General features: G+C 42.0%; 1 protein-coding gene across 1 annotated transcript; it reads left to right on the forward strand.

Moving 5' to 3' along the window:
* Positions 1-10091: 10091 nt before the first annotated feature.
* Positions 10092-11089, forward strand: LOC143272185 (olfactory receptor 6C4-like). The gene has a single exon (XM_076566069.1). The coding sequence runs from the start codon at positions 10127-10129 to the stop codon at positions 11081-11083; it is 957 nt and encodes a 318-aa protein (XP_076422184.1). The 5' UTR covers positions 10092-10126; the 3' UTR covers positions 11084-11089.
* Positions 11090-12993: the final 1904 nt, after the last annotated feature.

Here is a 12993-nt window from a genome sequence, read left to right on the forward strand (position 1 = left end):
GAGCTGGATCAGGAACAGAGTGGGAGAACAAGGAAAGAGATACCATGATAAATGAAGGCACCATGGGAATAGGGAGAAGCAGAGTACTAGGGAGGTCCTCAGGAATCCACAAAGATGACTCCACCATAGACTACTGGCAATGGTCGAGAGGGTGCCTGAGCTGACCTACTCTGGTGATTGGATAGCTGAATACCCTAACTGTCATCATAGAACCCTCATTCAGTGACTGATGGAAGCAGATGCAGAGATCCACGGCTGGGTGCCAGGCAAAGCTCTAGGAGTCCAATAGATAAGAGAGAGGAGGGATTCAATGAGCAAGAGATATCGAGACCATGATTGGAAAGAGTACAGAGATAACTAGCCAAACTAGTGGAAACACATGAACTGTGAACCAACAGCTGAGAAACCCCCATGGAACTGGACTAGGCCATCTAGATAAGTGAGACAGTTGTTTGGCTTGAACTGTTTGGGGGGTCCCCATGCAGTGGTACCAGAACCTGTCCCTAGTGCATGAGCTGGCCTTTTGGAGCCTCATGCCTATGGTGAGACACTTTGTGCAGCCTTGGTGCAGGGAGGAGGGGCTTGGACCTGCCTCAACGGAGTGTACTGGGCTCTGCTGACTCCCCATGGGAGACCTTGCCTTGGAGGAGGTGGGAACGGGGGTGGGGTGGGTAGGAAGGCTGGGGGTTGGGAAGAGGGAGGACGGGGGAATCTGTGGTTGATATGTAAAATGAATAGAAAAATCTCTTAATAAAAAAGAATGACTTCCATTTAGTCTGTCAGTCCTCAATCCATCCATTCCTGAGTAATTAATGCCAATGAAACATTTCCAGATAAGGAGTTCACATGATTAGCGGCGTGCATCTGCTGAACCAAGGCAGTGCTGATCCTATGACGGCTATTAAAGCAGTAATATCAAGAATGAGTGTAGCAATGAATCTTTTGGGCTGTGAGAGAGATTTAGCAACTCATTCTAATGCAAATATAGCTGGATCTAGGGAAAGATTAACTGGGTAACAGCATGTATGATGGTTGATGAACAATAAGGAAAGCATTGGGATTTGTGGTAGAGTTAATACTATTTGTTAAATAATAGTTTTTACAGGAAATGTTATATATAGATCCATTTGTAACAATATTCATAAGTCCTGTCTCTCCTGGATATAAAACAGCAAAAGATGACACAACTCAAGACTGAATTCCAAGAGATAAAGAATCAGATTGTGAAGGCAATTTAAAGTTAGTATAATCAAGGGCAGCAAATAGCCGACACAACTGAATTTGGGGCTTAGGGGAGTAGGAAGGCAGGGCCACATCTGTGTGATTGGCCCAGCCAAATAGGGCCCATTGTGCTACAGCAGATTCTAGAGAGGTATAAGACTTTAGAAGAGTTGCCATGGTCATGGTGTTTCTTCACAGCACTAGAACACCAATTAGAACAATGGGTATAGAGATAAGCCATTAGGACTTATTTTAAAACAATACTCACTTATCAAAATAATGGTAGGAGGTTCTCCCCTACAGAGAATAACAGTGACAGTATAGGTTCCATCTTGTGGAGCAGGCTCTACATCAAATCAGAAAGCAGCCAGTCACTCCCATGACATTTGAGCTACCATTGCATGAGTGGGCAAATCTTGCCAAGCCGGTCATTATTGTTGTTCTTACAACTCACAACTAGGTAAGACTGATGATTGTTTTCCTCTTCTGGTATTGTTAATGGCGCTTTTCACCACTATGAAAGCTGGCCTGTAGGAATAAAGCTTCCAGGTGAGCACCAGCCTGATTTCTCAAATATGTAGCATTTTCAGCAGTAGGGTCTTACAATCAGCTTACGGATTGCAGTCAAGAGCAATGGCAATATCTGGTGATGTTTGTAGTTATGGAACCCTACTGGCAAATAACTCAAGTAGGAACAATTCATTCTTGGTACCAAGTATTTTATTTGCTAGCATAGTATCTAGCAGGAGTGTTGTCCCCCACACCCCAATTTCTTCATTATAAGGTATCTCCATTTAAACACTTTTTATATATGTATGTTTATGTATGTATACATATATGTTTTAGGAAGCTTCTACAGCAGTAGGTTTCTACATGAGTTTTTAAAAGAAAAGACTTCTAGTGTCCTTCTCCATATTCTCTTCTTTACTTTTCTCCCATCTCCCACCCCATCTATTCTTTCCTGTTACATTATTACCCTTTTGTGGGGCATTTACCCACCAACCCAACAGTTCCCCAGAGTTTTCTTGAGTGCAAGCAGCAGGAAATATTAGATAAAAGGATTTATATTGTGGAGATAAACAGATAGAAAATAAAGGATAGCCTCGAGAGGGCCTGGAAACTTTTCCAACAGGCCCTGACTGGCTCTGCCCCAGGGGATTTATAGAGACGCCAAAGGGTGGAGCAAAAGACCTCCTCCCCCAGCACAGCCAAGTGCAGACCATCTCAGACACCTGCACTCAGGCCCATGGTCCTAATCATCCTCTCTATGCAGACCTGCTGGGTAAAGCCACAAGGAACCTGAAAAACAGGCTCCCCCACCCTTTAACCATTTAAACCACTGTCTCCCTTTCCCATTGTCCTTTTCTACATTTCTAATTCCTATGGGTATTCCAAAGAAAACACACATATCTAAACTTTCAAAACTAATATGCACAAAGAGAGGAATCATGTAATGTTTTCTTCTATGTCCGGATTAGCTCACTTGGGATGATTGTTTCCAGCTCCATCCATTTACCTGTGAATTTCATAATTTTATTTTTTTAATCAACTGAATAGTATTCTGTAGTGTAAATGTATCACATTTTCATTATCCATTCATCAGTCAACGGTCATCTATATTGCTTCCTACTGGCTATTGTGAAAGAGCAGCAATGATTGCTGGTGAGAAAGTATCTTAGTAGGATATAGAGTCCTTTGGGTATATGTCCAAGATTTGTGCATTAGGTATGGTTTCTATTGCTGTGATGAAATACTATGACCTTGACCAAAAGCAAGAAGAGAAGAAATGATTTATTTCAGTTTACAACTGAGAGACATCAGGGCAGGAACTAAGGTAGGAATCTGGAGGCATGAACTGCAGCAGAGGCCATGGAGGGATGTTGCTTAAAGGCATTCTCTCCATGGCTTGCTCAGCCTGCTTTCTTATACAGCCCAGGGTCACCTACCAAGGAATGGCACCATCTATATGGGCTGGACCCTCTGACATCAGTCACTGATTAGGAAAATGCCCCACAGCTTGCCTACAGGCCAATCTTTTGGAAGAATTTTCCCAGTTGTGTTTTCCTCTCAGAAAGCTTTAGCTTGTATCATGTGGAAATAAATGAGGCACCACAATCAACTCCTTGTCAATTTGATCCTCAATCACATCAATATTCAACTTGAACCTTTCCTTTCTCATTTGTCCCCAAGATGACATGTTAATATCACAATATATTGCCTTGGCCAACCTTGATGTGATGGTTTTTGTTCTTATTATATTTTATTTTGCTATATTTTGTTTTATCTCTTAGAAGCCTGTTCTTTTTCTAAAGAGTGACAGAAGGGGAGTGGATCTGGATAGAAGGGAAGGGGGGGGGACTGGGAGGAGCAAATCGAGGGAAAACTGTAATCAGGGTATATTGTATGAAAAAAGAATCTATTTACAATTAAAGGGCAAAAACTTAAGATAAAAAATATCACAATATAAAACAGTCCTTCACTTGCTTGGTTAGTGTTACCCCAAGGTATTTTATGTCATTTTTGGCTATTGTGAAGGGTGATGTATCTCTAATTGCCTTCTCAGCTTCTTTGTCCATTGTATATAGGAGGGCTACTGATTTTTTTGAGTTGATTTTGTATCCTGCTATGTTGCTGAAGGTGTTTATAAGCTTTATCAATTCCTGGGTGGAATCTTTGGGGTCACTCAAGTATACTATCATGTCGTCTGCAAATAGGGAAAGCTTGACTTCTTCCTTTCCAATTTGAATCCCCTTAATCTCCTTATGTTGTCTTATTGCTCTGGCTAGAACTTCAAGTACTATATTGAATAAGTATGGGGAGAGTGGACAGCCTTGTCTCGTTCCTGATTTTAGTGGAATTGCTTTGAGTTTCTCTCCATTTAATTTGATGTTGGCTGTTGGTTTGCTATATATTGCCTTTATTATGTTTAGGTATGTTCCCTGTATTCCTGATCGCTCCAAGACTTTTATCATGAAGGGGTGTTGGATTTTGTCAAATGCCTTTTCTGCATCTAGTGAGATGATCATGTGGTTTTTTTCTTTGAGTTTGTTTATATGGTGTATTACATTAATGGACTTTCGTATGTTGAACCACCCTTGCATCCCTGGGATGAAGCCTACTTGATCATGGTGGATAATCGTTAAGTCCCACAGTCTTTAAAATTTATACACTTGAAAAGTTTAGTGTTAAGATATTCAAAGTTGCTTTCAAAGTTTCAAGTTTCTCTAAAATATACAAAATCTCACCCGAATCCATGTTGATGCCCATGGGCCATGCTGCCATGAGGGGCCATGATGATCTGAGTGGCCTACACTGTCACCTGAGGCCATGGTGATGTCTGAGTTCATGTTGCTGCTGAGGACCAAGTTTGGGTCCATGGTCCTACTCCAGTAGGAGTCTGTGTTGATGTCCATGGCCCATGTTACCACTGAAGGCCATGTGGCTTTTCCATGACCTGAGCTGCCACCTGAAGCCATACTGACATCTGTGGGCCATGTAGCTATTGGGTGGAGAGACATGTTGATGTCTGAGTCATAGGGATGCCAAGGGCCTGTGCTGCTGCTGAGAGTTGTGATGGTATCCATGGCCTGTGAGGAAGCAGAGGGCCATGTTGACGTCCATGGTCTGTACTGCCACAGAGATTATGCTGAGGTCCTTGGCATGTGCTGACACTGGAGACCATGTGGATGTCTGTGGCCCACACTGTTACCAGAAACCTGTGCTCCTGCTGACTGTAAAGGGCAAGGAAGCTACCTTTGCCATGGTATCGATGACTGCAGACTCACAGTTGAGAGAGACATGGAAGGCTTCTGTGATAAACCCTACCCCATCCCTGCCTCCTGCCAAAAAAAGGAACAGTTTAGACAGAAAGTGATCAAAGAGAACTCCTGTGAATTGTGATAAGGATGCTGAAATGTAGTTCTCCATAATTGATGGCTTCTGGCAGGGGTGTGAGTGGGGGACTCAGTTTTCTTTAATGGGCTAGCCACCAGAAGTTTGACCACACTCCAGTGAGTACATGGGCAAAACAAATTAGACTTGTTTTCTTTTTCTTCTTTTTTTTTGGTGGGGAGGTCCCAAGGGGTTGGGAGGGTGCAGATCTGGGAGGACTTGTAAGTGAGGGTGCTGGGTGTTCATGATGTGAAGTTCCCAAATAAATAATATAAATATTATGTAAAAAATCCAAAGTCTCACTAAAATTTTAAAGTCTCTCTGAAATTCTAAAGTCTCTTTACTCAGGTATCCTGTAAGATAAAAATAAGTTAAATTATTCTAAGAGAGAAGAACTAGGACTCAGTCACAATCAAATTAAAGAAAACTTAACTCTTAACAATATAAAAGGTCCAGCGCTTGATGTCTGGTACCCAAAGACAATCCTATGTCTCCCAAAGACATCATTTCTCAGCTCTGCCATCTACAGAACATGCAGCTTTCTCCCAGGCACAAATACCTCTACTCCACAGCTGCTTCTGCCCTTGGCAATCGTCCCATGGAAGTGGCATCTCCAAAACATGGTGGTCTCCACTGCAACTGGGCACCTTCTCCAAGAGCCTCTCCTGGGCTCTCTTCAGGAAACCTACCACATTGTGCCAAACTTCAGCTGATCTCCATGACCCCTTCATGCCTTCAAAATTAGTATCATCTGGGTGATTCTTATGCTACCATATTCTATTGGTAGCATGAGGTGCAAATTTAGCCACCTTCTGAACACAAGTCTGTGTGCTAATTGAGGAAACACTTCCCAGAGACTTCTTCATCTTAATGATTCTGGTCTCTTCTTAATAAGGGCTGATTCTTTAGTCCCAGTTGACAAGTATCAATTGTCTCAGTAAAGCAGAGGTTTCACTTTAGTAGTTCTTAATTTAAAGAATCAAGTGCCCTGATAAAGCTTTTAAGGAACTCTCAGACTTGTCTTTGAAACACCACATGCTAGGCTTCCTTGTTCTGCACTGCTCTCAACAATATCTTCTATGTTCCTTTAGAATACTCCACCAAGCTCTGAGTACCCACTCAGTGGCTTTCTCAACTCAAAAATTCCAAAGTCCTTCCACAGTTCTCCCCAAAATACACAGTCAGGTTTGTTACAAGTAATACCCCATTCCTGGTATCAATTCCTGTCTTAGTCATGGTTTTATTGCTGTGACAAAATACCATGGCAGTGGTAACTTGTAAAGGAAAAGGTTTGTTTGTCTTATATCTCCAGGTAACAGTTCATAACTGAGGGAAGAACCTGGAGGCAAGAACTGAAGCAGAAGCCTTGGAGGAGTGCTGCTTACTGGCTTGTTCAGCCTGCTTTAAAAAAAAAATAGTACTCAGGACCATCAGCTCAGGTGTGCCATGCCCCACATTGAGCTGGACTTCTCCTATATCAATCATCGATCAAGAAAATGTTCCACAGACAACAGGCCAGTCTGGTGGGGGCATTTTCTCAGTTGAGGTTCCCTCTAGCTTGTGTCAAGTTGACATAAAACTAGCCAGCATAATGGGATATTTGTGTTATGTTAGGTGTAGTTATGATATTGTTGTTGTCTTACTTTGGAAGTTAAACATGATGTAAGATTTTATTGGGTGTTATCTTGACAAAAGGTGGACTTTTAGAGGTTAATTTTTTATGTCAACTTGTTTGGATCTGGAATCTACTAATAATCATACCTCTGGGTAGCTCTGTGGGGATATTTTCTGTTTTCACTGAGAGAGGAAGAGCCTTTAGCATCTTCTGGTGCTAGCCAATATACAAAGAGGACCCAAGGAAAAGCAGTTCTTTGGGGTGCTTTCCTTCACCTCTTGCTGGTGAATACATCCACCCTGTTGTCACACAGCTGGGTGCACTTCAGAACTCAGCTTCAGCAGCTTTCCAATGTGGACGGAAGACCAGCAGGTCTCCAGGAATTCTCTAGGCTTTCACAGCACCAAATTAGAACTGCAAAGGCAACAGGTATGGTAGACTGGGCACATCCTGGGTTCTCAGCCTCTAGTGTGAAGCCAGCCATTGTGGAGATACTCACACGTATTGTGTGAGCCAATCTAGTGACTTCTCTGTGTAACAAGTGATGATTCTTTTACTGCTCTTTTTCTAGAGAAATCTGACTTATACAGTGGTCCAATGATCCAGTTCTCTATGTGACTTTTAAAAAAGAAATCAAGGCGTGCTATCTAGCTATCCAGTCCTGGGTGGCTTGGATTCACTGTGAATCTCAGGCTGGCCTCAAGCTCCTTCCTTAGTCACATGAATACATGGATTATAAGCATGTGCCATATTAGCTAGCTCCATTTGACCTTTCACTCCTACATTAACAATATTATGCAATTTGGAAATTAATGAACTTTGGGGGATTATACGTACTCCACTTTAAAATATTTTCAAGAAGACATTTGGTAGCTCATATTATATTTTTCTACACAATGAAAGGACAACCATTATATTTACTATTCATTATATATTATCAGATACAATAATACATTATACAAATTTACTATTATTATTACTATTAATTGAGTGATATTCCATTCACGACTATGTTAAATCACCAATCATGAGGGATCCTAGAGTGACGCAGGTCTGTGGATGGCTTTGTTCCATCTACTAATGATACTTAGTGTCTCTCGGTGCCACCCACTGGACCTGGTAGACCTTGATTAGTATCAAGAGACAGTGCAATGCTAAGCATATGTTGGGACAAATTCCTGTCCCTTTCATTTCTGCTCCTGGTGATGTAAGTATCCTTCTCAGTCTGGGAACATGTACGTGTTGGGTGGCAGTGGTGGTGGTGGTGGTGGTGGGAATAGCAGATTCGGTGCCTTGGAAAGCACTTCAGAGAAACACTATCTCTGTAGACTCTATCTTTGGATGCTATTTTGAGTGATGAGTCATTTGCCTTGTATCCTGACTGGAGTAGCGGGGGTGCTTGCTGATGCTGGAGCGTGCAAGATAGGATGGGATGTGGGGGCCTGGAGGCTCACGAAAGCTTTTTGGGAATTTCAGGGGAACTCATTTCCCACTTCTCAGAGAACAATGAGATGTGTGTCCTTGTTTTCCCACGGTGTCACCATGTAAGATGTCCAACTGAGATCTAAGTTTGGTTTTATCCAGTTCTCAGGCTGTTAACTGAATGGAGAAGAACTAGGAGATGTAATGCACATGTTGAGTTTATCTCTTGAAAATTATGAACGTTTGTTTATTTATGCATGTTTTAGACCAATGTGTTGAATTTTTTCTGAGCGTGAAAATAGCAGAGTTCTGGTTGTTGTGGCTGCCTGTGGCAGGGGCGTGTCCTCAGTGTGAGTGTTGTGGCAGGGGTGTGTCCTCAGTGTGAGTGTTGTGGCAGGGATGTGTCCTCAGTGTGAGTGTTGTGGCAGGAGCGTGTCCTCAGTGTGAGTGTTGTGGCAGGGGTGTGTCCTCAGTGTGAGTGTTGTGGCAGGGGTGTGTCCTCAGTGTGAGTGGAGCCTCTTGCCATTTGCTTGCTGTAAACAGCAGCGGTGTTTGTCTCCCACTGAGTTTCTCTACGGATCTGATAACAAGAGTGAGAATATTTGGTTGTTTGAACTGAGCTGGCTAACCCAGCCAGTGGGCCCCTGGGATCTGCCTGTCTTTGCCCCAACTGATGCCGGAGTTATAGATGTGCTTTACCACTCCTGGCTTTTTACAAGGGTGCTGGGAATCTGAACTCACACTTGGATAGCAATCACTTCACCTGCTGGCCACGTGCCCAGCATCCTGGACATCCTTAAATGTCTGGACTAAGCAGATCAGTTGATAGAATTTCCCCCTGGACTAACCATCAAGCATTTGTTGGTTAAATGCCCTTAACTGCTGAGCCATCTCTCTTGTACCTATGACTTAGATTTTGTTTTGTCTGGCTTGTTTCGTTTTCTTTCATTTTACACATGTTAAGAAGGTACACTACCTCCAACGGGATGGAGGGGAAATACTTCTCTTTCACTGTCGATCTGGGGCTCTAGTTGAGAGCAGCCAGACATGAACCTTTGGCAATCCAAGTGGAGTTAATTATGTGGCTCTTCTAATCTAATTCACTTCTTAGGACTGCAGATGGTTCTACGAGACCCCAGAATATTTTGCTAATGATAATATGGCTAAACATGGAAACAAAGGCTAAGGTACGATGAGTGAATATATTTTGTGGGATTATTGGCTTCGTAAGTTAAAATTTTTGAAGATTTGTTTTTATTTTATGTGTATTGAATATTTTGCGTTCATGAGTATATGTATATAACCTGCATTCCTAGTGCTCTCAGAGGTCAGAAGAGGGCATGGGTTCCCTGGAACTGGAGTTACGGATGATTGAGAGTTAATATGTGGGTTCTGGGAACTGACCCCAGGTCCTCTGCATAAGCATCAAATGCCCTTAACTGCTGAGCCATCTCTCTTGTACCTATGACTTAGATTTTGTTTTGTCTGGCTTGTTTTGTTTTCTTTCATTTCACACATGTTAAGAAGGTACACTACCTCCAAGCTATACCCCCAGCTCTGGGTTGATTTTTAAGGTGTAATTTTCCTTTTGCAATATTTATCTGTGCCTGTATGACATGAAAGCTATTTTGCCAGAAATATGTATTATGACTAAATAGATAAAAGAGTGTAACCTTGTTCCAAGTAGGCAGTGAACCACATGGGAAAATCATCAACACTGTTGAATGACATTATCCTTAATGAAGGTGTGTGTGGCACATGCAATTTTTCTACAGCTAGTATTTTAGGGTACATGCAATGTAAAGAGAGTCATCGCTTAATGTCAGTTATTTTTCCTTAACAATGGGCACAATGCCATATTGAATGCACTGTTTACACAGTCCATTGCCTTCCCATGTCATTCACAGTTTAAGTAACACACAGTTCTCCACCTTTCAGTCACAGTTCTGCAAAAGCCCTCAGGGACAGGCCGAAGAAATGGAAATGATGATGGCAGAGGAAGCAAGGAATGGGACAGCAGTCCAGGAGTTCATCCTTGAGGGGTTCCCTGCAGCCGAGCATCTGGGGGTCCTCCTTTTCCTGGTGCACTTGCTGGCCTACTTGGCTTCCCTCATGGGCAACATGCTCATAATCACCATCACCTGCCAGGACCAGCGATTACAGACACCCATGTACTTCTTCCTCAGCAGTTTCTCCTTTGTGGAGTGTTGTTTTATCACTACTGTTATCCCCCAGCTGCTAGCCATCTTTCTTTCAGGGAGGCAAAGGATTTCCTTTGTAGCCTGCTTCACACAAGCCTTTGTCTCTCTTTTCCTGGGGGCAACTGTTTTTTTCCTTCTGGCTGTGTTGTCCCTGGACCGGTATCTGGCCATCTGCAAACCTCTGCATTATCCCACCATCATGAGCCCAAGGATGTGCTTCTTTCTCGTTGCTGTCTCTTTAGTTCTGGGGTTCCTCTTCATGGCCGTTCCAGTTGTAATGCTTTCCCAGTCATTTTACTGTGGCCCCAATGTTATTCCTCACTTTTTCTGTGATTTTGGACCACTGGCAAATCTCTCCTGTTCAGAAACCAGGTCTATTGAAATGCTGTTTTTTAATCTTGCTTTAATTGTGCTTTTTGCAACCCTTCTTATAGCCATCTTTGCATACAGCAATATAGTAGTCACGATCGTGCGTCTCCCATCAGCCAGGGAGCGACAGAAAGCTTTCTCCACCTGCTCCTCGCACCTCATCGTCCTCTCGCTGATGTTCGGCAGCTGTGTGTTTATATACGTGAAACCGAAGCAGTCAAGCAGGCTGGACACCAACAGAGAGGCTGCTCTCGTGAACACGGTGGTGACGCCGCTCCTGAACCCTGTCATCTACACCCTGCGCAACAAGCAGGTCCACCAGGCTCTGAGGGATGCACTGTCCAGGGTCATACTGCACAGATAACATAGGAAGAATGCACCTTCCTCTTGATTTAGTCTGACTCCATTTTAATATAAATATTCTATATAAATCATCCGGATTGTTGTTTCTTTCAAATTCTACTTGTTTGTTTTTAAAATGATGGCTGACTTGTCCAGTAATTCCATCTGAAGGCTTTAATAATCTTGTGATGTAAGTCTTCCTATATCTGCTTTGGTGGCAATTAAAACCAAAGCCTCATACATATTACATAGGTATTACCTTTTCAGCAAAGTGTCTCAAATTATCCATGCATTTATTTGATATATGTTGGGTCTGGGAAGTCATGGTTTCACACATCCTCTTGTAGTAATGGAGAAAGAAAGAAAGACTTTGAGAATAGAGTTGGGAATGGAGAATTAAATTCATGAGTACCAAGAACATAAAATGTAGTCGACAACAGGTTTATGTGATTACCATACCAAAATGTGAATGATGCATAAACAATAACTATCATGATATTAATAAATTATTTAACACCACTCACTACATTTGTTTTCCATGGAGAACATTTGTATATAAGCAGACATTGTTAGACCTCTAGTTTTCACCCTGATAAAAAGCATTGGAATCAAAAGTCCCCATTCATTTGTCATTGAAATCAAAATTTCATTGATTTCAGTTGAACCCCCGAAACTGAAGAACCAACAAAGGACCAGAGGAACTTAGAAGCAGACTAGAGTTGTTATGTTGATCACTATGCTGGGGAAATGCAAACAATTCAGGAGAAATTTCTTCTATGTGGAAAGAAGTCTAACTTCGATGATAACATTCTTGAGATTAATTTATGGACAAGGTCAGGCATCCATCTTAGCACTAAGGTGAAACGAAGCTATTGATTGATCATGAGACAAGCTGAATAGGTAACAAGGCAGGAAAACACCCTTGTCCTGGTAAATCTTCTTGTCAAATTGGCCCACAGTTGAAGATATTGTCTCTGTCACATGGGCTGGACATGTCTGTGGGACATTTTCTTGATTGTTGACTGATGTGGGAGGGACCAGCACGCATGTAAATTAAAAGGATGAAACATAATTTGAATTCAAATAGAAGGTATTCAAGCATGTTTGCAAGTAATATCAATTAATCAAAGAATTTGGAGGCAGAGTGAAAATAAGCAAAGCACAACTTCATTCTTTGAAGTGACTCATAAAATATTTAAACTCATTAAGATTAGCCAGAAATAGAGTGAAAGAGCCAGTGAGGATCAGGAAAGGGTTCTGTGAGAAAAATGAAGGTGTGTGACTCCACATATCCTGCAGGTATTACAAGAACAATAATGTAATATTATAAACATCTTCATGCTTTAAGTTTGATGACCAAGATAAAATGTCTTTGAAAGATAAACTTACCAAACCAACAGAGGAAGATACAGTATTGATATCACTTTTGTCTATTTGTTATTCGTGTTTGCGATTCCAAACCTTTCCTTCAAGTTTCTCTGCCAGGAGCCATCTCCGGTGGCTGACAGATCCCAGAGAGGAGGTAAGGAGTCAGCGAGGGAAGGAGTGAGCCAGACGTGATGGTTGGGAGACTCTTGCAGCCTGACTGACTGGCAGCCAGAGTGTTTCTCTATTTATACAGAATTCAGTAAACTGGGATAGATTCGTGTTGTTCCAGAACACAGATCATGGTTTTTGGTTTTGGACATGTGTTGCACTTGCTTTTGCTCATCTTTTAGTTATCATTGATAAACCATGACAGAACAGAGTTATCATTTCCAACCATTTTTCCTCAAGTTTATTCATCATTGATAAACAGTTATCATTTTTACTCATTAATCTTATAACTAAGAATCAAGAGGCATATGACAGCCTGTTCTCAGACTAGTATCTTTTGTGGCTTCAAGGATGTTAGACCAAAGCAAAATCTTCAAGCCAGCCTGGGCATATTGC

Source organism: Peromyscus maniculatus, chromosome 3 (genome assembly GCF_049852395.1).
Source record: "Peromyscus maniculatus bairdii isolate BWxNUB_F1_BW_parent chromosome 3, HU_Pman_BW_mat_3.1, whole genome shotgun sequence".
NCBI lineage: Eukaryota > Metazoa > Chordata > Mammalia > Rodentia > Cricetidae > Peromyscus > Peromyscus maniculatus.